Source organism: Poecilia formosa, unplaced genomic scaffold, assembly GCF_000485575.1.
Source record: "Poecilia formosa unplaced genomic scaffold, Poecilia_formosa-5.1.2 Scaffold418, whole genome shotgun sequence".
Taxonomy (NCBI): domain Eukaryota; kingdom Metazoa; phylum Chordata; class Actinopteri; order Cyprinodontiformes; family Poeciliidae; genus Poecilia; species Poecilia formosa.
In genome coordinates this window covers 13,527-38,226 of record NW_006800357.1, presented here as the reverse complement: position 1 = coordinate 38,226, position 24,700 = coordinate 13,527, and the positions used below count along the sequence as shown (strand labels likewise).

General features: G+C 36.8%; 1 protein-coding gene across 1 annotated transcript in view; it reads left to right on the top strand.

The window, feature by feature from the left end:
- The window catches only part of bbs9 (Bardet-Biedl syndrome 9), a 103,145-nt gene extending 79,862 nt beyond the window's left edge, over positions 1 to 23,283 (top strand). Inside the window, exons 21-23 of the mRNA XM_016663392.1 lie at positions 15,305 to 15,554; positions 22,427 to 22,534; positions 23,196 to 23,283. Coding sequence (XP_016518878.1) covers positions 15,305 to 15,554; positions 22,427 to 22,534; positions 23,196 to 23,209 — 372 coding nt within the window. The 3' untranslated portion in view covers positions 23,210 to 23,283. The remainder of the gene's footprint in view (positions 1 to 15,304; positions 15,555 to 22,426; positions 22,535 to 23,195) is intronic.
- Positions 23,284 to 24,700: the final 1,417 nt, after the last annotated feature.

Genomic DNA, 24,700 nt, shown 5'->3' with positions numbered 1-24,700 from the left:
CCCTTTTCATAACTGACAGAGGAAGAGGAGGATGAAGAGTGATGGCAGGTTTGCACAGCCAATCTTTTACTTCAGAAAAGCTCTGTGTGACTTTGTGCTAAAGAAAAGCAGAGAGTCTCTGTCTCTCTTTTTCTCTCCACCTTGCTGTTCAAGAAAACACAAGAGGCCTGTCGACTCTTTGACGGAAAAGGACAGCCTCATAAATCAAACCCCAATGTTTCAGCAGCCAAAAGAAACTAATTTATTATTTCAGTTTCTTCACATTGAGATATCATTTCTGTTGCAGCCATGTAGATCACCTTGAAATAAGTGGAACACTTAAAACATAATGGTCACTTGATCTGCAGCACTTATTCTGCTCAGGAAGTCTTTGCAGTGTGATGTAATTTAATAGCTACGTTCAATAGGCAAAATCATATTTTCTCTCCTCTCTTTTTTTTACTGCCTTTTGCTATAAATTATTTGAAGTGAACAGGTAGTTGCCTGATCTATGGTATTCTTTTTATAGCCTGTTCTTATTGAATAATCTCTGCTTACATGTGTATGTACCGTTCACCTGTTTGATGACAATATGTGGTCACATCTAAAGCCCTTTTTTTTAAAATATTATCAACTGCCCTTAATAAGCTCAACGTTGCACGAAAAAAGACACTCTTGAGGCAGTTTTATTATATATTTATATATTAGAGTATATATTATAGCAGAGTTGCATCTAGGTATCTCAGCCCAAGCTGCATTTTCTTTTCATTATCTTAAATATGCTCTACAAAGAGATCTCCAAATGTATTAGTTGCTATCAAACTCTTTGTATCCACCAACGGATGTCCACTCACTTCAACATGCTGAATGCTTGAGTGGCTGACACAGCAGTGGATAGCCATGTCTTCTGATGAATTTGACTAATAATCACTTAACTATTTTGTACATAGATCAAACTTAGAGCGCAAGATGGTGAAATGGGTAGTACAGTAACTATGGGGGGAAAAAACAAACAAACAAACAAACAAAAAAACGTTTATGTAAGCAACATAGGCGCCTTTTGTAACACACCTGAAATGTTCAACAGTCAGTGGTTGAGCTGCCAGATTTAATTGCACAAGCCCTTTTTTTTTTCTTTAACTCCAAAACAAGACAAAAATCTTTTGGACAGATTCTCAGTCTTCCACTCTTTTTCTACTCATCTTTATTTGCTTTTCTCTCTCACTCTGTCTATTTCTTTTTCTTATCTCATGACATGTTATCGTTGGGAGTGTAGACAGACAGTATTGTATGCCTGTGTTTGCTTTGACCTCAGACAATAGTGGTTACTGTCTGTCTGCTTATCAGGCATAGAGACAAAAGAGATGCTAATCAGTCCACTGACTACCTGTAAGATAGCTCTGTCTCCTGCGTGTGTCTTTCTTTTTTTGTTTTTCTTCTTTACTGTTTCCATTTACACTTTTACGTCATGTCACGGTTTAATTTTACAAGAAAAAAAATTGTGTAATATTTTCTTGATTTTTGTTCAAATTGAAAAAAAACTACAAAGTTAGTTTAGCTAATGTTTCCATCCATTCATGTTTATTTTTAAGTAGTAACCAATAATAAAAGGAAAAGAGAATTCACTTTTCAGTTTGGACATAAACTGAACAAACATTTAAGACTTCCCGATATTCGCAGAAAACGTATAGCGAGACTATTGATGAACATTGTAATAAGATCAATGTTTTTTCAATGATGATGAACTCAGATTTTTGTGACCATTTTCCATCACACCTTGAGCACCATTTTCGGCAAACTGTAGCAACTCAGCCACTAAAATTATTGACATACAAAGTCTAAAGAAATGACACGAGAAATATCAATGTTGCAGATTTTGATATTGTAACCTTTGTGATTCAGTGTATTGATTTTTTTCAACTGTGGGAAAAGGTACAATTGGACTTTCTACCCTCAATAAACAATCCAATAGTTGCCACAGACTGGATAGCTCTATTGAGTTTTATGCCCCCTGAACACGGGAACGATGAGGTTCGTTTAAATCTCTCCTTGTAGTTCTTCTCTTTGTACACTTTGTGTCTCCACAATGATTTCCTGCGTGTCTATACAGGTGCTTAGCAGCACACATTAGACTTTAAAATAATAAATAGGCTCATATTGAACAAATTCAGATATTTGGCCCTTGTAACTTCAACATTTGATTAAGTGCAACCATGAATCTGTAACTTGGCTTAAATTACAAAGGGAATGTGGTCCTATGTATGTGAAAGCACTTCTGTCACTATGAGAGTTGAGCACATGTTAATGAGAGAGTGTTGGTAAGTGTCTTTAATTTCTCCAGATTCTGTGCTTATGCCTGCATATGTAACTGTATCCGTATGAGAGTGTGCATTACTCATGGTGCAAAAGGAAATGGATTGTGTGTTTCCATCTGTCGTTAAACCGAGATACTAATTGGCTCTTTAATTAAGAAAAGGAAACAGAGCCTCAATGCACAGATGTGTAAATCCAGCCACCTCTGGTACTGTCATTTGACCCTGGTGTGAATTTCTCCCAAGGTTTATGGTTCTTTTCTTTCTTTCTAGCAAATGAAATTAGAATTATCCGATAATATGTTTCAATAAATGTTTTAGTATAAATAAGTGATCAGTAGCGTCACCAGTCGTAACATGTAAAATAACAGAACACTAAACATTAAATTCATACATTTAAGGTATATGAAGAACCACTGAGAACTTATTATTGATGTAATCAAGAACACAGTGGACCCCTGAAATTCTTGGTGGTTAGGGACAGCAGTTGTCTTAGAGTAGCAAAAACCAGTGAATACTTGAAACTCCCTCTGAAAACACTTATAATTGCCTACTTTAATTGTTCAAACAGCAAATATATTTAAATATTGTCAGTCCTTGATGCTCTTTTTGTCACAGCATTCTCTGTAAATCAGAGCAAAGGTTCCAGTAGATCAGAGTGTGAATTACTCTGACCAGCCCATCTGGCATTCACAACCATTCCACAATAAAAGTTACTTTAATTCTCTTTCTTGCTTACTCTGATCCTCTGTTTGTGCTTCAGTAAGTCATCTTTACCACATCTACATAAATAAATGCATTGATTTGCCGTGTGATTGGCTGACTTGCTATCTATGTGGACAAGCAATTGAACAACTCTCTCTAGTAAATTGGCCAACAAGTGTTAATCTGTATGTGTGTGGAGTTCATGCTGTTTGCTGCGGCTGACTGAGCAGGAAACATCTAATATCCCAGCTCAGTGGGGGATGCACTCAAACAGAATGGTGCACTGAAAAACACTCAGCGTTGTTTTCCCACTCATTCTGCATGTAGCTAAAACTCTAGCAACAACCTGATGTTTTATGTTCCTCCCCTTGCAGTCATTTTGACTTTTACTAACCGCTAATGATGTCTTGCAGGAGCACGTTTATGTTGCTGGCCTATTATTTAGAGTTGCTGATATCATGATATGCTCCATATGTGTTTTAGCCCCGTTATTCTTTCTCACTAAAACTTCTTTACCATCATCCTTTCATGTTTATTGAAAGAAACTAAGAAGAAAAGGATTCAGGATCCATTCTTCCAAACAATATAAGCAATACCTTAAAATAGAAAACAATTGGTTTAAGAATTTCTTTTATGATTTTTTTTTTCAATATAAGTTCTCTGAGGTATATGTTTATAAGTTTCCTAGTTTTTGATCTTGCAATTCGGTACGGCTCAGTAAAAAATGTATAATATCTATGAGAGAATGTTCTATAATGTTACTGAACTTTGATCCAGAACCACAACACATTCTGGTGGATGCAGGCAAAGGAAAGGCTTTTTCTGTTTAAACTCTCACAATCATCAATTAACTCATTCACTCTTTGGTTACCTGGCAACAACTTGTTGAGTAACTTGCACAGCAGCGGTTTCAGGTTTCACCACCGTTCCTCACATTCACTTAAAAATAAAAAAACAAGGTAGAAAATGAGTACAACAGTTTGAGAGGAAACTGTGGATAAAACAGGAAAAGTCACATCTCCAGTTTGGCAGTAACATAAAATAAACCTAATCAATAACTATTTATATAAATTGACGTGAATCCCTTAAATCGTGGCTCATTTTTTCCACCATATTGTCCAGCACTGTAAACCAGCACCGTTTGCTGTGAGGCAACAGTGCACCAACTGTGCCACTGTGCAGCCTTCATCTCACAGAGTCACCCTTTTTTTGGTGTTTTTTTTAACCCAGCCACATCGTTTGTATATGTTTACTTATGTTTGTGCTCTAAATCATGCATTCCCGTAGATAAGGGGTACCCATGATTTTCTGTTTGTGTTTTTCACTACATTTCTTGTGGCTACAGTTACATGCATGTGCATATCTTAGTGCAATGATGTGTGAATATACAAACTTGGCTGCTTGTGTGACTTTCTGTATGTGGTTTGTTGCTCCTTAGAGCGGGAGGTAAAACAAAATGCAAGGATAGATCAAATCTGAAAGATTGAATTTTTCCATTCCCTCCTTTTTTTCAGATTGCATTTAAAATTTCAGGGTTGTGTTGGTACTGGTCCTAAAGAAAACACTCCCACAAAGTTGCTCCATGTCACAGAGATTTTAACCAGGTTTAAGCACCTAAGATGAAGCAGAATGTCCCTTTTATGTGCGTTGAATAGACTCCAGACTTTTTCACAAACACATTAGAAGGTCTTGACCTCAGCAGCTTCAACTGCAGGTTGTTTAAGGTCACCAGTAGTTCAGCTGTTAACATACGGCTACTGTGTACCACTGTCTGTCTCTTTGCCTCAAAGAAAAGTGTTGAAAACATCTTGGGTGTCACTTTTTTGTTTATATCTATGCTGTGTGTATTTAAGCAAGTATATGTGTATTTGTGCCGATTCATATGTAGCTTTTAGGCTCACATGTGTATTCCTTAATCTCTAGTTGTGTGTGTCTGAGTGTGTCCAGGCTAAATGTACCTTTGTGTTCTCTCAGCTGGCATCAATCAGAGTGTGTGTGGAGCCCAGTAGCTGCCAACAATGAAGTCCTTCAGCGGACCAGGAGCCTTTTATCAATACACCCACACTTTCAGAAAGCCCCCCTGAGCAGGGTGGTTTGGGACATGTTTGTGTATGTCTTCAGAGTGATGAAGATGTGTTTTCGGCTGTTGAATAGAAGAAGGAATGCTACAAAATAAAAAAAAAAAATTGTTTAAATGGCTCTGGATAGTAGGATTTTATAACTCTAAGGCATATTGAATGGTTACAAAAACAAGAACATTGCCACAAAGTGATGTAAAAACAGCACATTTAAGAAAGGTGGGCATATGGATGTTTTTTTGTTTTGAAAAGTTGAGGTTTAGCCTCAGTAACGGTTTGAATTTAACTCCCTCACAATCTAACAAATGAAGGAATTTGTGGTGAAACCATGAAGCTGTGAAAGCATTCTGCTCCTGAGGCTGGCAGCTTTGCTAAGCTTAAACATGGCAGTCAAAATAGTCTTATTTTATCCACTAAAAGCTCCCTCATAATGGGAGAGCTATTTCACAAGATTTGGCTTGAAAATTTAATATTTCAAAAATCTGCTAAAAACCAACTGTTAATGACTCTTATGAAACTTACTGTACTTTGTTTGAAGATGCAGAAATATTATTTTTGAGCTGTTAAAGTACTGACCCTGCATACCAGAGCTGGACTGGTTATTAAGTAAGAATTAGACTGTTGGTAACTTAACTTATTGAGATTGTTTTTCAGAATGCATGTAAATTTTAAATGTACATAATATCCTAAATGCTCTTAGATTTCATAGCTTTAATTTTCTGAAACTTGCAGAAACTTATTTTTGTAATGATCCTGCTACCAAGTTCAGAAGTTTAAAGCTTTGGCTCAGACCGTTCCCAGATAGTTTCCATTGCACTATAAATGGACACATTTTTAGTGAACATATGATTCCATCTTTTTCAGTTATGATTATGTATTTTGAAGTTTTTTTTATGCATTTTGTTTTATGACTAATAGGAGGGCCTTGTTGGCCATGTCTTTGCTCTGTCTGCTGGTATTTTATTTTAAAAAGTTCTTTAAGGATAAAGGTAAAACCGTGCATTTGAAAGCTCTTGAGGATTTGCCGAGATAGCCTGTAAACATATACAAATTCCTGAAACATGTCAGCCTTCTTTAGGCTTTTATATTCTTTGTTGGGTGTATTTTTATGGGTTATGTGGAAGGTGTGAGTGACACAGCACCTACGGATGACCCCAGCCACATTGACTTTCTGAGGTTACCACAGGAATCAAGGGGAAGTGAACTGGTGTTTTAACCTGTGTTTGTAGCTTAGTATTACGTAAATAGAAACGGCTTACTTTGGCAATTACTTCTCCATCCTGGTACACAGACACATGCACAGACACACACACACATTCACACACAAGCATTACCTCTTTAAGTCTTTGCTTTCTGTTTTCCTAGGATCAAATGCCAGGTTCTGAATCCATTTGTCAAACAAACGGCTGGTGTACGTTGGCACTTTGGCCTGCACATCACTAATTTCTCTGAACACACAGTCGTCCATTAGTCCCAGATCTGCTTTCACCTCTTCTTTTTCACTCTCTGTCTGTTCATCTCTCTCATCCTCCTCCCTCATCTCCCGTTTCCCTCTTTCTCTTTGTCCAACTTGTCCTTTCTTGTTGCCTTGGTTTTCATACGTCTTGCTCTGTCATCACTTGTCCTTTCCACTCCACTCATCTCCACCTCTTTGTTGTTGCAGTGATGGAGGGAAAGAGGGATTGACCCCCCGTTATAGGTCAGATTCAGTTGCTCCCACAACGCCTAATTAATGCATTCATTTGTTATTTACCACAGTGTTCTGGAATTTAATCAAATTTAGAAGCTTTAGTTTTTTTCTCCCTGTATGTGTATCTTAATCTTGCTTCTCTCCTCACTATGCAGTAGCTTCATAGAAATGTGACTGTTTTTGCATAGCCAACTTAATGCAAACACAAATCACCATGGTTGAAAAGGTGGAGACATATTTGTGCATCTGAAAAATGAATTCACCAACATTGGAATTGGATTCTCAGTTCTCAGAAAATTGAGGGTAAAAATTGGATAGTTACGTTTCTTTCCATAGATAAATCTTTTGTCATTAACCAGATGACAACATATGCCATTATATCATTATAATGAAATTATGCATCTACTGATAGCTTTAATCACATCATTAGTATTATTTGAATTTCACAAATCACCTTTTCAGTCAAAAAAGTTTCAGTAACCAGCATAAATATCTTTCAGCTAAGTACATTATCATAATTAAGTTTGCTGATTAAGTTTTTCAGATTTCCAAAATCCCCATGTTCTTCTTTCCACAAGCATACTTCAATCTATTGGTTGAGGGAAAACATTCTTCTTTGTGTGATTTACATGTGTAATCAAGTGGAAACTACTAGCAGCTGTATCTAAGATTTCATATTAATCCCTACTTTGTGTTTTGATATATATTCCATCTTGTGAACCTCCAGAACTCCCAATTTTATAGTTTTGGATTTTGAAGAGAAAAATAATTTATGAGGTTTGAAAGTTTTACCAATGAATATACTGTGTTTAATTTGGGGATGTGGTGAGTGGCTGTTAAGAAATGGAATGCTGTGATGAAGTCATTTAGGATGAATTTAAGCAAACATCAACAGGAGTAAATCAGCCACCTGAGGGAGCAACCGGTGACAGTAATGAAGGAGCTGCAGCCTTGATGCATAAATCTGTTTGCACAGACTGTGCAGTCAACATTTCGAGCTTTTGGGGATAAATGTAAATGTTGTACAGAAAGTCACATTGACTTTAATTTATAGTTGTTTAGGAGAAAAAGTTGGAATTTATTTATTCATGCGTTTCTCTTTTTTGTAACAACAAATCTTCGGTTGATGATTTGAAAAAAAAAGTTGATGTCCATTCATCCTCCTACTTGCTGAAGAAAATATGGAAATAAAAATGCTAAAAATTATGTTTTTTGGTATAAATAGTGCCCTACAATATATTTTCAACATGAACATCCCTCTGGAGAACAAGATTGTGTATTTTAGTATTACACGTCAAGAAATTAAAAAAAAAGAAACAAATATCTTATGACCATTATTTTTAACAGCAAGTAAAATGAGCGGTACAAGACAGGACAAACTGACCCTACATGACTGTAAATATATAACATTTGATGCATGTAAAATGGAGAAAAAAATAACAGCCTTTCTCAATCACAATCACAAGACCACACAATTTAGTTTCTGGTGGCAAAATTGGTTAGCATAAATCAAACTCTGAAGACTCACTTTTATTTTTACAAGCTAAGATTGGTAAAACCATACTGTTATTATGCTGTTACCTAAAATATAAGTGATAGTTTGTTTTCTATCATAATCTTTACCGTTGTCACAATATTACCACAGAATTTCACTATAAAATTCTGTTTCTGTATTGGCCTCCCCTGATTGTATGTGACTTATAAAATTGGATTCCTTAAGAATCAATAAAGATAAAATAAAGCTAAAAAAAATAAATATTTCAGACAGGTCCTTACACCTCTCCGTCTCCTCCAGGTCATTGCTTTGGCCGAGGCTGCAGAGGAGAACCGGGCGCTACTGGAGCAGGCTTTCGTCCGACTGCGGAGCTCCACTCACCTGCTGGTGCTGCTGCTGTCCCTGTGGCAGGGCCTGACCCCCGACCAGACTGCCATTCTGGAGGCCACCTTGCTGCCGCTGCTGCAGGACACACCGCAGCTGGTACACACACACACATACACACACACACCTACAGGAGGCAATTAACATGTCAGTGTCCTTCCATCCATCTGTATCCTGCTCGGTAAACACAACCCCCAGCTTAAACACACACTCAAAACTTTTAAAATGTATTAAGTACCTCTGGTCTCTGAGGATTTCACACACACTCAATCACACACTAACGTGACTTCTCTCAACACTCACCTGTCAGCTCCACGCTGTGAATGTTTTCTGTGCTACCTTTTTCTGAGTTCAGCGTTAAATCTGTTTGAGTGTGGTTTCAAGACAAATATGATGGAGTTTAGCTTGTTAATAAGAGTCAGAGTCTGAGTTTTGCTGTGGCAGCTCCTAGCTGTGATGAGTGTGTATTATGCATGTTACAAGAGACTTGGCTCTATAAACAGCTTTGTTGACAGAGCTCCAGCATTTATTGCAACCACACTGCAAAGGACCTCTTTTCCAATAGAAGCTGTGTATGTTTTTATTTTTTATTGGAATCATTTCCATTAGATTAACCACTTTTTTCAGTCCAGTAGCACTAATTGGAACAGGGATCATTGGGATCAAAGTTTTCATCCTAATGAACCATAATATCATGTTAAAGGTTTAATTGTGGTTGGTTTAGAAATTAAATTAAAGTGGTTAGGATTCCTTTTGTGATCCTCAGGCATGTAAGAGAACATACCTGAGAAAGTAGCTAGATGCCTGTAAAAGAAGCTATAAAACTTCTTTTACAATTACCGAACAATCTTAGTAAATTTTTGTGCAGTGTTCTAATTTTTATAACTGCCCATCTTTGGTTCGTGTCAGTGTGTTAAATTTTCCATGACTCTGATCAGTTCCCTGGAGCTTTCATTACCAGTAAGTCTATTTCCAGAACTGTCTGTCTGTCCCAGCATTACACAGTCACATCAAAACAGCTGCATGTAAAGCGTCTTACAAAACTAACAAAGGACGAGAGAGAATGATAAATTGTGGACAAAAATAAGTTAAGAAGGACAACTGATAAGCCTCGATGGACTTTGAAAGTGTGTCTGTTTTTTTAACTTGGATTATTGGCATTAAGTGAATTAGTAATAATTAGGGTCACGTCAAGAACATTACGGCAAACAGGTGGACTGACGAGCTATTTTCAGACAACACGGCACACTGTGATGTGACTGTGTGCATAAAAATGTGATGATGTAATGATCATCATATATTTTGGCTTAAAATAGCTCTGAACTTTTAGCACTTTGGTTTATAATAACACAGGAAGCACCAAAATAAAAATGCATCAAATTATACACTGGACTTAAAGTGAAGGTTTCAAAATAATGAACAATGACTTTATAAATGAATGTGTTAAAGTGTATCAAATGCATGTACACAAGCTGTAAATGGCAGGAGTTTGTAGTGGAAATGTGTCTTATCTAACATGGAATGACTATATGTTTTATCTGTTATTAATACAGCTACAAAAAAATGCAGTTAATCTTATTAGAAAATAAAGAATCTTCTGGATTTTTAGGGAATTATTTAGGTGCCAGTGTGAATCCACCTCAGCCCACTCTTGACTTTTGACCTTTTCTGTGACCCTGCAGGTGAGGTCAATGCAACTGAGTGCAAGTACGGGATTTCTTTAAGAGGGATAAATCCCTGGAATGTCACAAACATGAATAAAGTCAGAGAAGAGGATAGACGGCTAAAGTGCTGGATTAACAGAAAACAAAGAGGCGTGGAAGAGATAATGAGGAGGAGGAGAGAGACAAAAGAGAGGAGAGTTGAAGGAAAAGAAAAGACTTACTTTGCTTCTAGACTTCCAACAAGTTTTACAAGAAATTATTCCAACTTAAACTGTTACTGCAGTTGCAAATGTTATCATTTTTGTCATAGATGAGGCCTGACATAGAGAAAATAATATTAGCTATCCGTCTTTTCTCTAGTCAGATTTGGTTCACAGCTCATGGGCTGTTACCCTGAAAACAAAGATCTTGTCTCCTTAAGGGGAAAAAGTAAAAAAAAAATAATAAAAAAACATAATCTGAGTCTGTTTTGCAGCTAACTAAACAGACAAGAAGAAAAGCTGCTCTTTTCATAATTTCTCTTGCTTCAGTTTTTCACATCTGTGTTTGTCCTGCTTGTCTGTTCTTCATCCTCTTCCATCACTTCAAGTACCTTTTTCCTTCTCCCCACATCTTATTTCAATCATACCTTTTGCTGACATTTTAGATTTGTACCACATTTCTGTTTCCCCTATATCATTTAATCTTTGATATTCTCCATCCATTTCCCATGCCTTAATTCAGATCCATCTGTTCTCACCCTCATTTCTGTTTTCTAGATTCTTAATTTCTTTGCTGTTATTTATGATGTTTCTTTTATGATATTCTCTTCCTTCCTTATGCAGTTTACATTTTTCATGCAGTTAGTGTTTATATAAATATCTTTCTTGTTTTCCAGTCTTGCAAAAAACTATGATTGGAGTAGCAGATTTAAGTAGAAGGATATGAGCATCATTTCTTTAATCTTAGAGCTGCGTGCAGACTTTAGCAGATGCTGCCAGGTACTGGTTTTATAAAAATTAAGAATTGCATTTATTTACTTATTTTTATGATCAATGTCCTTTCATATTACCATATTGGACACTTTGGCATCTAAATCCATTCAGACTGACACTGGCAAACCTTGTGGTCAGCCTTTTGTTACGCACACGTTTCCGTTGTTTATTTTTCAATCTCTGTGATTTTAGACAAATATTTGCTGCTGTGATGACTTTCCAAAGCTGTAAAATTCTTTCTATGAGTGTTTAAAACCACTATACAATGTTTTGGCAACTGTAAAGCTTTTAAATCCCTTAATCCCTTACACAGGGTTTCTATGAATGCTTAAATTCTTCCAGGCTGGATCAGAATGACTGTAAATTATAACGAGAATAAAGCACTAACACATATACTATAACAATAAAAACAATTTTTAGACATCCAATATATGATCCATAAGTGACACTTTCTCTAATTTTGTTCTGCTTAATCTTGGTAAATTAGACCTGTAATTCAGAACAAGGTTTATTTCTAAGCTTGTAATGTTACAATCACTTTTGCTCAAAGTCCCAATTTTCCTCACAGCTGCTTTCAGTCCCTTGTCATTTTATTTTCCTTGAGAGCTCCAATCCTGCAACTTTCTCTAATTTCTCCTAAATTTCTAGATTTATTTGTTCGGTGCGGGTTTCCCCGCCTAGTTGAAGCTATGCGCTTTTCTGCTACAATTCCTAAAGAGGTTTGGATCTAAAGATTTGACCATGCAATTATTGTTTTGCAGCATGACATCTTGCCAACTATGATGATGGTCTGACTGTAGATTGAAACCATCATAGTTGTCCTTGTAAGTAAAACCACAGGGCAATCAAACAATTCATTCTGCTGCCAATCAATTCGCTTGAAAAATACCTGGCTATGTCGGGCTTGTACCACCTCATCAGGTGGTTCCAAAAAACAGGAACCAGCTCCATACGCAGGATCTGCATATGAAGATGAATCTGACCGGGATTTACTGGAGAAAAACCACAGCTGTGGAATTTCTATTCTGTTCTCCTCTGCCTGGAAACCTGAGATGTGCAGGATATGTTTCCTCTTTCTAATGTCTTAAATTATGTCATATTGTTGTTTGTTTGTATTATAATATTGTCTATGGTTTTATGCTTTTATGTGATGCATCTCGTCTTTTTTAAGTTTTTCTTTTATTCTCAGTTCATTAGATATTTTTTTCTGTAAAACACTTCTCATGAATACTGCTATATATAAATAATCTTGTCTCATCCTAAAATTTTATTTTATCAACAATCAGTGAACGAGCTACGTAATACCAAATCCTGTTTTGGTGTTACATAACCAAAACAAGCTATTTGATTGTCGATAAAATTTCCTCTTATCGACAATGAATGAAGCAATTATGTAATACCAAATCCTGTTTTTAAACATTCTTTCAGATAAAGGATTCCCCTCATTTAGTTAAAGTGAATGATGTTTCCCTTGGAAACAGACTGGATACATTGTTGTCACAGAAGCGTAACTCCGGTCTCCAAAATGACTTTCCCAGTCTTGATGGGGATGTCAGAACTGGGATATCACTTTCTGAACCTTTACCTGTCTCTTTGGGAGCATTTCAGGGTTGTTGCTATCCATGCCAGTTCAGCGACATTGCTGTCCCACCCAGGATTTTCCTCTGTGAGACGTGGTGTCCTGAATGTTTTTGGAATGCTTTTAGGTTTAGCAAATGTTTGAAAAGTAGAAAGTGGCATGATCAGGCCAGATGGGCAGTTGTTGTTTTTTTGGTGCATGAAACCAATATGTCAACATGTTTGACTTTTTTCCTTGGTAACACAATAAATGTCTCCAATGGGCACTGAATGGGCACTTCAGAGGAAAATCTGCACTGACTCCTAAAGGACAGTTTTGGTCAGAGAAAGCTAATGAACCCAACATGCATATTCAAAGCTCCCAGTAAAGTGTGCTTGCTGTGATTCAATAACAGGCAAAATTAAATCACAATTTTCCAGCAGCAATTAAAAATTAAATAAAATATAATAAAGGATTAACCACCAAGTCCTACTATTTCAAATGAAATCTCAGAAGAAGTTGTTTTTATAGCTGCTTTTATTTATAGTTTGCTCATAAAATGGTGATTTCTTATAATCATTTGATCCAATACTTGTTAAAATTAATGTGCATTACCTTCTGTATAGTCTACAAGTTAAGACAATTTGTCTTCATTTCTTGTCCTACCCCTCAGTCCAAACCTGTTCTGCTTTGTTTGCTTCCTCTCCCTCTCAGCGACGAATCCCAGCACTTCAGGCTTAAATATATTAAATATTGTTCAACAGTATGTGAAATGTCTGTGTCAGTGGGTGTGTGCTTCAGCCTGCCAAGTTTCCACAGAAACCTGCAGTTATTTTGTTTTAAGTATTTGATAATCTGGTGAGGTATTGTGATACAAACAGGTCACCCAACTCCCATCTGTCCTCCTCCCCTCTCATTTCTCTCTCTCTCAAGATTTTTCTCGTCTACTGTCCTCGTTATTATCTCTGATCGTTCTTCACCTTTCCACTCATCTTGTGCTCAGTCTCTAATATATCTTACCATCTCATCTCCTAGGCCTTTTACAACCATCTCTTTATGTCTGCTGCCCTTCATTTCTTTTTTTTTCTTTCTTTCTTTCTTTCTTTCTGTCAGTATCACTCTGTCACCATTATTACGGAGCTGATTACCTGTCATTATGGCTCATTACAGGTCAATCATTGTGGCGGCAGGCAGGGGAAGGAAGGAATGGAGGGTTTAGAAGGGGGAAGGGTACCTGTCAACACACCCTTTCCCCTCTAATACCTACATGCAACAAACACACACATTTTGCCTCGTACTTAAGATGAAAATGAACTTTTGAAAGTTGTTTTCTGTTTGACTCATAATGAGTTTTTTCTAATGTCTCACAATTCAAGACTTTCCAGGAGGACAATGGGTGCAAATGCAGTAGTATATAGTCAAATTTGTCTCATTTTACTCATTCTTCTGTTGTTCTTTGCACATCTAAATTTGTGTTGTTAAGGTAACAGCCTCATAAACTTAAACTGAGCAATCTGTTTTCACAAAGACACTTATAAGCTTGTTGGAGGATTCCAAGGCATTTACAAGTGAAAAAGGAATATCTGGACCTTGGAGGGGATATTGGGTCTCCATGTGCAAGGAGATCTTTAAAGGAATGTGTCCAGAGTTGAGTCTCATCAAATATCCAAACCACCTCCACTGACTCCTTTTGCTTAGGAGGAGCAGCAGCTCTCCTCTGAACCCCAACCAGATGAACCTCCTCTGAACCTTCACCCTGTCAATAAGGCCTAGCCCTACAGAGGAAGTTTATTTCAGACTCTTGTATCCAGGATTTGTTTGTGATGTGATCCATCTCACTATCATACTGTATATGAAGGTCCAACCTGTCTATCATAGTAAAGGAAGAACACCTCAGTCCAGCAATCCTCTGAATAAAGCTCATTTTGGCCACTTGTATCTGGGAGTTAGTTAGTTTATTTATTTTTTTCTTTTTTGAGTCATAATCCATATCTCATGACTGTAAATGAGGGTTGGAATGTACAACAACCGATAAATTGAGTGTTTTTTTTTTTTTTTTACCACATACTTTTTTACTCTTACTTGAGTAATTTTTTTTTTTTTTTTGGCTCTCCTTTTTGTTCACCAAAACAAATTGGAGCAGCACTCACTTTGCTGCAGACAAAACCCCAATCCTTCTGTCCATCTCCCCTTTCCATCCTACCAACACTCATGAAAGCAACATGGAGATCCTCACTGGTCTGACTTCCTTCATCACTGGTGTTTGGAAACTTGTTTTACTTTATTGTACTTTTTTCTTTTATTATAATTTTTAAAACATAAACATCATAAAATCCAGGTAAAGGTTACATTAGTCGCAGATAGTCATTTAGACCATCATGTTACTCTTATATTTGTTGCAGTGCTAACACACACACATTATCTCTCTCTGTGATCCATGTTAAATGTTCCTCCTGTTTCATCAGGGCTGGGAGGAGAGCTGTGATGCGGCTGTCTCTCACCTTCTCCGGAGCTGCTTGTCGCGAAGCCCCAAGGACCAGGCCACTTCTCTGGCCCAGGCAGGCGGCCCCGTGCTGGGCCTTCCCCAAGACACCACCCGCCTCAAGAAACACATAGCCCTGCTCTGTGATCGCATCGGGAAGGGAGGCCGGCTCACCCTGGCCTCTGAAGCTAATGTCCAGATCCCTGCACAGATTCAGAATCTTGCTGCTCCAGGTGAGTAAGAAGGGGAAGATAAAGAGGAGGATGAAATGAAATTAGATGGGCAGCTAAAGCAGATATAGTGACTGTAAACTTTGATGTTGATGATAGTTAATCATGCAAGGTTTTCTGTTGTAAAAATGTGAATTTGTGGAATTTTTTTTCTTGGTAGTGAAACATATTTTGCACATTTAGGTGTACCAGCAGCAAAGTGAAAGGCATGCACGTTTACACAACATCAATTATGACAACAAAGACAAAAGAGACTTTACAGTAACTGCAAATTTACAACATTGGAAAAACATTATTAGAATTGGTATATACAAATTCAAGAAATGTGCAACTGGGTTGGACAATTTTCTAGATTTTCTAAGTTTTTATTCTAAGTAATGACTTAAAAATGTTTACAAAATATGTTTAAATATGTTGTTGTTTTGTATGTGTAAAACAACCAAATGCTAAATTTTAAGAACCCTATAATTTATTACTTGGTGGGCTTATTTATAAGACATATCTCATAAATAATTAAAATTAAGTGCCCTGCACTCTTATTACAACTCTAGCATAAATTCCTGTTGCTTTTTTCAAAAATACCGTTAAATAATAGATTAAAAATTACAGTATTTGCATGTATGAAAGGAGTGACTGAGTGTTTTTTTTGTTTTTTTTAATCATGGAGTCTTGGACTTCATTTTGGGCTTCTACCAAACTTCACACACACATACACACACGGAGCGCAGCAGTAAACAGGCTTCTCAGATCTTGCTTTCTCACCCGCCTGTAAACATACACACTTGTTTGCTTTTCCAACAACACTTACGGAAATCGTTTCCCCTCTCCAAGACCACAACAACACAAAAAGAGACATGTACACACTGGGGATACAACACATGAAGTTGCACTTCACTGGCAGGAAGTGTGTGTGTCGGTGTTAATGTGTTTCTGGTAGTTTCCTGGAAATAAAAACCGCCTGAACAGAACCGCCTCATGCAACAAAATCATCAGCAGTATGTTTAAAATGAGCCAGTAGCAGCTGGAAGCTTTTGTTCTTAAGTGCTGTAATTAACACAGATGAACAGAATTAATTCATCCAAGAAACATTCTCATTATCATAATTGTATGTTTTAAATCAACTATTTATCAATGGATTAGTACAAATCAACTTCCATAAGTTGGTTTAACTATTAATTTACTAATGTTAAAGGAATATTAATAAAAAAAACAACTTTTTTATTAGTTTGACTGCGTAATTCTTTTCAGAAAACAAACTTAGTATATCATTTTAGCAGAACTTTAGATTAACTTTTTTTTTTTTTCATTCTCCCTGAGGCACTAAAACTTATGCAATGGATCAGATGTCTTACACAGCTCTAGAGCAAAGTTCAAACATTTAATTTCCAGAAGAGGTAGTGAAGAATAAATCCCTTCAAAACTGGTTGTAAATTACACCCCAAAAATGTAATTTTATGCCTATAATTACTTGTTACTAAGAGGCTCAAATATTTAAAAATAAAGAAGGAACACATATAGCTATAATATATATATATCTATCTCCTTAAGTTGTTGTTTTCTGAGGTGATACAATAAAGTTAGACTGATTGCTCCTTGTTTGGATGTGACATTCAGTTTGTAGCTTATTTTCTTTGAGGCTCCAATTATTTGTGTGTGGACAAAAACCTGTTTTTCTATTTCACCAGGGTGTAACAAGATCTTGACTTCCAAGATCTCTCAATTTTAAAACATATTTTGTCTCATGACCACTAGCTGGTTGCAGTCAGCCTGGCTTCACCTGATGAAGTTTTGATAGAAGATATCCTAAATACTCTTAAATCCTTTGTTTGCCAGCTTTTTATGTTTCCAACGGGAGTAACAGACAACATGCAAACAACATGTGAGGGCAGCCAAACTGTTTAGATGCTGAAGGAGGCAGAAGGAATCGCTATAACAACCAGTGGCTGTTCGTCTAGTGGTTTGCTGAGCTACATCACAATCGCAGCTCATGCTGAAAAATGTTCTACTGTAGACCATACATAGTGAACCACTGTTCCTATGATGAAGAGATAAAAGGAAATGTTGAGTTTGTGGCAAAAATCAATAAAAATTGCAGAACGTAGGAAGGGCTTTTTGCAGCATAAACTTGATTTAGTAACATTAAAATCCCGTCTCATTCTTGTTAACTCGGTGTCGTGTTTCGACTTGTTTTGTGAGTTTTAGGTATCGTCACACCCCTTACCGCTGCATACTGCTAAACAAGGCACTTGTCTTTGAAATACTATAATTATTATTGGTTGGCGTTGTAGCAGCATACTGCGCTGTGATTGGTTCTTTCCCACACAACTGTTGGTCCGTCTTCTGTTGGCAGCATCAAAAAAATAAGGTAGACTGGGACCACCTTCACTCGCCATTCGATTCTCACTTGGATTGTAATCTCGATTTTCAGAATCTATGCTCCAGAGTGTCTTTTGCTTGAGTATTAATAACTAATATTTTCTGAAAAACAGTAAAATATCTCATTTCTGGAGATAATCACAAAGCAACGAGCACGTAAAAAACATACTCCTTACTTCTGTGGTGTAGTAAATGCAGTTGGGAGGAGATAAAGATAGGGTGGCTTTTTATCTTTTTTTTCTACCCGAAGCCAGAGAAGTCACACACTTTCCCCTGTCAGTCTGAATCACTGACTGAATTAAGATATTTTCCATCTCTAGGGGGCCGGCAGCAAAATGACAGGGTTGTGTTTTTTTGTCTGAGTTTTTCAGTTATTTCAGGCGGTTCTCATTTTCCTTTTCTGTTACATTCGCGCCCAAACCAAAAGCATAAAGCTTACTAATGTAATTTTAAAATTATTAGTCAACTTATTGTCAGTATTAATTACAGTGAGCATTTTTATTCCACCTCGATGACACATTGCCCTCCTCTGATCTTTTAAGTGTATTTTCTCATGTCGTGCCTTTTGAATGTAATACTTTTTTAAACTTTATTTCAAGGGTTTTTCCCCCAGTTAATAAAGTCACAGTCCATTTGAAGCGAGCACGCACATTTTCTCCTATCCACACAGGCTATTTTCACTTTCTTCCACTGGTAGCTGTGGTTTGGGTCCAGCATCTATTTCAGAATTAAAGAGAGGGGAGAAGATGGGCAACGTTTATGCGTCCTTCACTATTTGCATACACATACATGTATCTGTGCATGGATACGTGAGGGTCGGCACAGGAAACTACATGTAATGTGTTTAAGTGTAGGTCATGTTATGTGTGTAATTCTGAGCAGCTGTCTGTGTTCTGTCTGTGTGGGGTTTCCAAATTGTAGAGTTCTCCTCCACATCGCTATATATAAATCAGCAGGGTGCTATTTTAGGGGAGAATTCGCCACTACCTGAGGTTCATCATCCAACAAATCCAACCAATGTCACCATTATGTCAATAACCTGCTTAGAGAATATTAGACAATATTCAGCTCATGATATATCCATATCCTGTGTGTGAGATACGATTTACAGCTACACACTTCCTAAATTTTGATCTGTGCCTTCAAAAGCAGATTAGAGCGGGTACGGCACATGAGTCGACGTGTGGACACGTGGGTGTATGAACATGTGTGCCTTGAGGGGGGACTGAAAAAGCGTAAAGCCCACAGCCAAATTGCCGGTAACCACAGTAGCACAGTGTCACCCCCATCTTCAAACCACAGCCCAGAATAAAGCTGGAATGCTCTGGTGTGTCCGCATTTCAGACCAAAACAGACCCGTCTTTTGGAAGCAGCTTAACCCCTGAAACAGCCTGTCCAGAGTTGCTCTAAAACTGTCTCAAAGTTGTCACGCATTGGTTTATGCAACTTGTAATGTTCCGAACGATCAAACATGGATCACGGCTTTTGATGTGACCGTAACTGTGCTTCGTAGATATCATTTAAAGCAATTAAAATCTATTGGGATGGATATTGTGATGGAAATAGCTACTCATAAAACATCTAATGATTTCTCATTTTTCTTTTACTCCTTCTCTTGCAACTTATTCAAATATGGGAGACTTTGTGATTTAATCAACATTTTTCATGTCACAAAGAATATTTGAATGAATTTTATACAGCAGAACCAAATAAAGACTTGAATATGTTATAGGTTTTCTATGATCTATTGGTTAAGTAGGGTGGAAGTCTCCAGGGAAGACATTTGCATTTTGCAACCCACAGGCCACATCAAGTCTTTAGAAGTTATATTGTTTCATATGAAAATTGGATATTAAATTTTGTTGTGTTAAAGTGTTACATTTATGTTCAAATATTCTACACATTCTACTTTTAATTTAAAAATTAACAGTTTGTCTTTTTGAGTCTTAAATTTCCTGGATTCCATATTTGAATGTGCATTCTTGTGTGCAGTGCAGTGTTGTAAGTTGGCTCCACACCAGTACACAAACAAAGATGCTCATTTGTCTGAGAAAAGTAATGTTATGCTTAAAACATGAGCCTTGACCTAAAAAACTGCCTGGACAGGAATCAGGGTGGCAGCAACTTTTTTAACCTGTTAAACTTTGATGCTTTTGTCATTTGATGTAATTTCTTACAAAAATTATTTTTATACCTGTACTAATATGAGAAATTAAAATCTATCTATATATATCTTGTTTGTGATGCTAGTATAACAACTGGTTGTAGTTTTGTTTTAAATCCTAATAATAATTACTGTGATGGAAGCAATTACTGCCACTACATCTCCTAACAATAATTGTACTGTGTAAAGCTGCTAATAACCTGTCTACAGTTGAATATAGACATTAGACCTGCCAAAAGAAATATAGAAATGCATTAAACTGACCAGATGACAAAATACCTGCTATTTACAGGAAGCAAAAGAGTCGGAGGAATGTGTGTGAGGTTAGCCGTAGGATAAGGCTTATATGCGATGTGATTTTACAATTTTTTTTTCAGCATAAGCTGCTCCAGAGGTGACTAATTTCCTTACCTGATGTTGATGTTAAACCTTGGTTAAAACAGACACCCTCATATGTACCATTGAACTGTACGACAGTGTTAAAAAAAAAACAACTTGCCCTGGAAAAACACCTGCCCAATTAGGAGTGAGGCCTATCCCGTTTCAAACAACTGACGTTGAGTGTGTGGCTGTGTGTGTGTGAAGCCACAGGCTGTGGTCTCACCAAAGGGAACAAGATTGGCTTTAAAAAAGACCAGGATAAATATTAGAGAGGGCTTACCATAATCTTAACACACACAAATGTAGACGCAGAGGGGGAGATGGAGACACACACACATTCTCAGACACCTTAAGGTAGACTTGATGGCAGACACACATGCACGCTCTGTCTCGTAAATGCACACATACACAATGGCACAGTGTGTGCTGTGCACGTTAACTGAAAATACCCTGAAACTGGACACAATCCTAAGGGATCAGAGGAAATCAGGGAAAGGGTGGGATAAGACGGGGAGAGAAGGAGGGACTGAAGAAATGTGAGAAAAAGCACAAGAGCCAGGTTAAAAGAATAAAAGAGGATAGATGACGAAGTAGAACGAGAGAGTTGAGATATAGATTGAGAAGCAGGTAGAGAAAAAGTCTCAAAGTGTTGAAAGACACAAGCAGAAGAAGTAAGGATGGGAGGCAGCAGGAGACAGAGAGATGAGGGGAGGAGGAGACTGTAAGATGGGGTAGAGAGGGCGAGACAAGGCGTCCAATTCATCGGCCTCAGGAGCTCCTTAAATCCAGACTGATCCAGGGGATTCTGCTGGGGATTTTTATCTCACACATACACAAAATCACACAATCACAACGTCACACATCCTAGTTCACACACACACACGCACGCACGCACGCACGCACGCACGCACGCACGCACGCACACACACACCACATGTCCATCCAAACACTTGTTCAGAGCTACGCTTATATTCTTCTGAAATTGGATCTAATCTTTGCGTTATCTTTACGTATTCTTTTAGAAATATACAAACAGTGCAGAGAAAACATGAGTGTTTAAAATCAGTTTTAAGGAAAAAAATGATCCACAAAAAAGGAAGATGTCAAGTTCTGAATCAAGTTCTTCTAGGAACTTTATAAAAAACATGAAGCTTTTTTATGTGTCAATTGTTGGTATGTTTATTTATTTATTAAATAATTAAACGAATTTGTTATTATATGTTGTTTCCGTCATATAGACATTGCTGCTTATATGACATTAAATAAACCCAAACTTTTACAACTACTGGTTAAGACACATTGTAAAACATTGAAACAAAAATAGACTGGATTAAAACAAAGGGTAAATAGCAACTTGAATCATCCCAATTAAAGTTTAGCTCTGAACCAAGGAGAAAAGAAATTTATCTCAGGACTTTTAACTTCTCCTTTGTCTGTGTAATCAGAAAGCAAACAGTCTGAATTTTGTTCATGTCTGGAACATAAATTACTTATTTTGATAAATTACGCGTTTTGTCTAGAGAACAACTGATTAGGCTATGTGAATCTTAAAGCAGGCGTTGAAAAGTTTTAAAAGGCCTTTAAAAACCTTGTTTTTTTTTTCTTATGTACCCACAATTAAAATAACTGTTTTAAAATTGCTTCTTACTTTGAGGCACTTTTTTCTACCAACCTAATTATTTTAGCAGCTTAGGGGATAACATTTGCAGTCTAAGTGTAATTTTAGTTTTACAATATACCCACTTGAAAAGATTTTCTAAATGTTTTGGATTTTGCAACATCAGTTTGTTGGTAGAAGGTTGATGAGCTGCTGAAAACCTGGTAAAACAAGAAAACAAAGATCTTGTGGTGCCTGTCTTCTGTGAAGATGTTCCACTTCTTTCAGCTATGTCATTAAGACATGTACCTATTATATCATAGTATGTAAGTATTATTGTTTATGTTTTACTCACAGGAGGTGTTGAGCCAATAGCAGAGGTTTCTGGTGATGGGGAGGAGCTGGAACCTGCACAAGAAATGACCAAATTCATCAAGAAGAAACCGTCGAAGAAAGTCAAGAAAGGTAGGAACATGTAGTCCTCTGTAAGTTGATTTTCTACTTTTCTTTGCAGTTAAATACTTACATTTTTCTCCATTTATAGGTCATTCTATCAAACCAAATAATCTTAAAATTCATCAGAACTTCATTCTTAACAGATGACAATAAATCCTGACCAGAGCCTTGACGCTACCTGTTCAGTGTCTGTACAATGTTATATCATGTTCCTCATTGTATCAGACAGTGTTATACCTCTCACTGCTGTCAATCAAATTCAGCAAAAACCTTATATGACTGAACCTTATATGAATCAGCTGATCTAACGTTTATGCTTAAAGAAATGTTTAAATGAATTAGCTTGTGTTGAGTCGCTGAGATTGATTACTAACATGTTCCTTTTCATTTTAGCCGTTTTTTACCCTTGAGTTAAAATTTAATCATCGAGAGAAACACCTGTGTACTGTAAAACAAATGAAAAAAAGTTTCATATTTAAAATCATGTAAGTACAAAATCCATACAGAGAAGGATGGAGCATACATTTTAGACACTGTAAAATTTTAAATGGTTCAAAAGAAAGGAAGGCGCAAGTTTAATTTAAGTACCTCATGTTGATATAAAGCAGAGATAACTGCTTGGATTTTTATTATTGTCTATTTTTGTTTTGTTTTGTTTTTTTTTTTCCAGTGGAACAATTGTGACTGCCAAAAACAACCTGCAAATGACCACATTAGGTCAACTGCGTTTCCATGACAATAAACATCACAAAGCTGGAGAGATGCATCTGGAACATTCATTATGAAATATTACAAGTGTTGTGCCTATCACAGAGCCTTGAGGGATGCTTTTTCAATAAGAGGGATTTTCTTTTTCTCATATAAACATGTTACTTGTTACATGTTACCTGTAAGATTCTCTGCCATTCTTGATAATGAGCCTTTTTGTTGTTGTTGTTGTTTTTCATCATGGTCAAAGTCTGTAGTTGCAGGGAGGTCTCTGAAAGTATTTGTTATGCTTTTATGGCACAATTGTGATACATCTGGCTAAACATTGTTATTAATTTACACCACTTTTTATTAGTTAGCATCTATTGTTTTGTTTGCAGTTGTACAAACCTTTTGAGTAAAATGTTTTTAAAAAACAGTTTTATGGACAGGATATTTCTGAAATCATTTGAAGAAAAGAAAAACTGTCTTCACTTTTACAGGCATATACTAAGCAGGTCTGTTCCCACTGGCGTTTGTTTAAATTGGATCACACTCACATCCTCAGTTGGATTTCTGTGGCCTGTGATTGCCACTTGTATATTTTCATCCATACTCTTCTTTCAGTCTGCTCTTCCATCTGTCAGTTTGATTGAATCACATTAGATCAGAAAGGCTGATATCTTGGTCTGTGTTCAATTCTTAAGTGAGTTTTCTTCTCATATTTATTTCCATTTCCGTCTCTGATTTTTGTCTTCTTTTGTAGGGCTTAATCTCTTTTAGTGTATTACTAGTTTATATAATCCTGAAAACAATAACCAGATGTCGTAGATATACACAGGATTCTAAAAGCATAAACATACGTAAAACAAAGTAGATCTTCTTTGCTGGCTCCTGCCTCTAAGACTCACACACACAGAAACACACTACTACCACAAAGGGGCTTCTAGTGTTTTATGATGGTTTGTCTTGCCTTAACACGAGCAGATTCTCTTTGATGGGCTCTACTTTCATTAGTGCCTGGTTTGTCTGTGTGTGCTAGATGTGCACATGTGTGTGGTTAATCCACTCAGGCGTCACCGCTAATGAGAAGGGGAGGTGTGGGAGACACTGAGAAGGCGACAGGAGGATCATTAGATACACACAAATATACAAAGTGTACGTCGAGGCAGCACATCAGTGTGCGGAGTAAGTTCTCAGATTTCACATGTGTATCTTTCACTGTGCTTCCATTTGCTGTGCTGTTACCTTTTTGATATGTCACCAACCACACATATTGATTTAACTTTAATAATATTAATCAATTGACTGTTTTTAGGACACAATGTTTAAAAAAATTCTAAAAGCTGATTTGATGTCTGTCAGCATTAGCAGGGATCGCTTTTATGTATTAATGAATTTATTTCTTTATCACAACCAAAATACATCCACAAAAACAGCAAGACAAACATCACATGGTTAAGATGGAACCACAGAATAAAAGTCGTC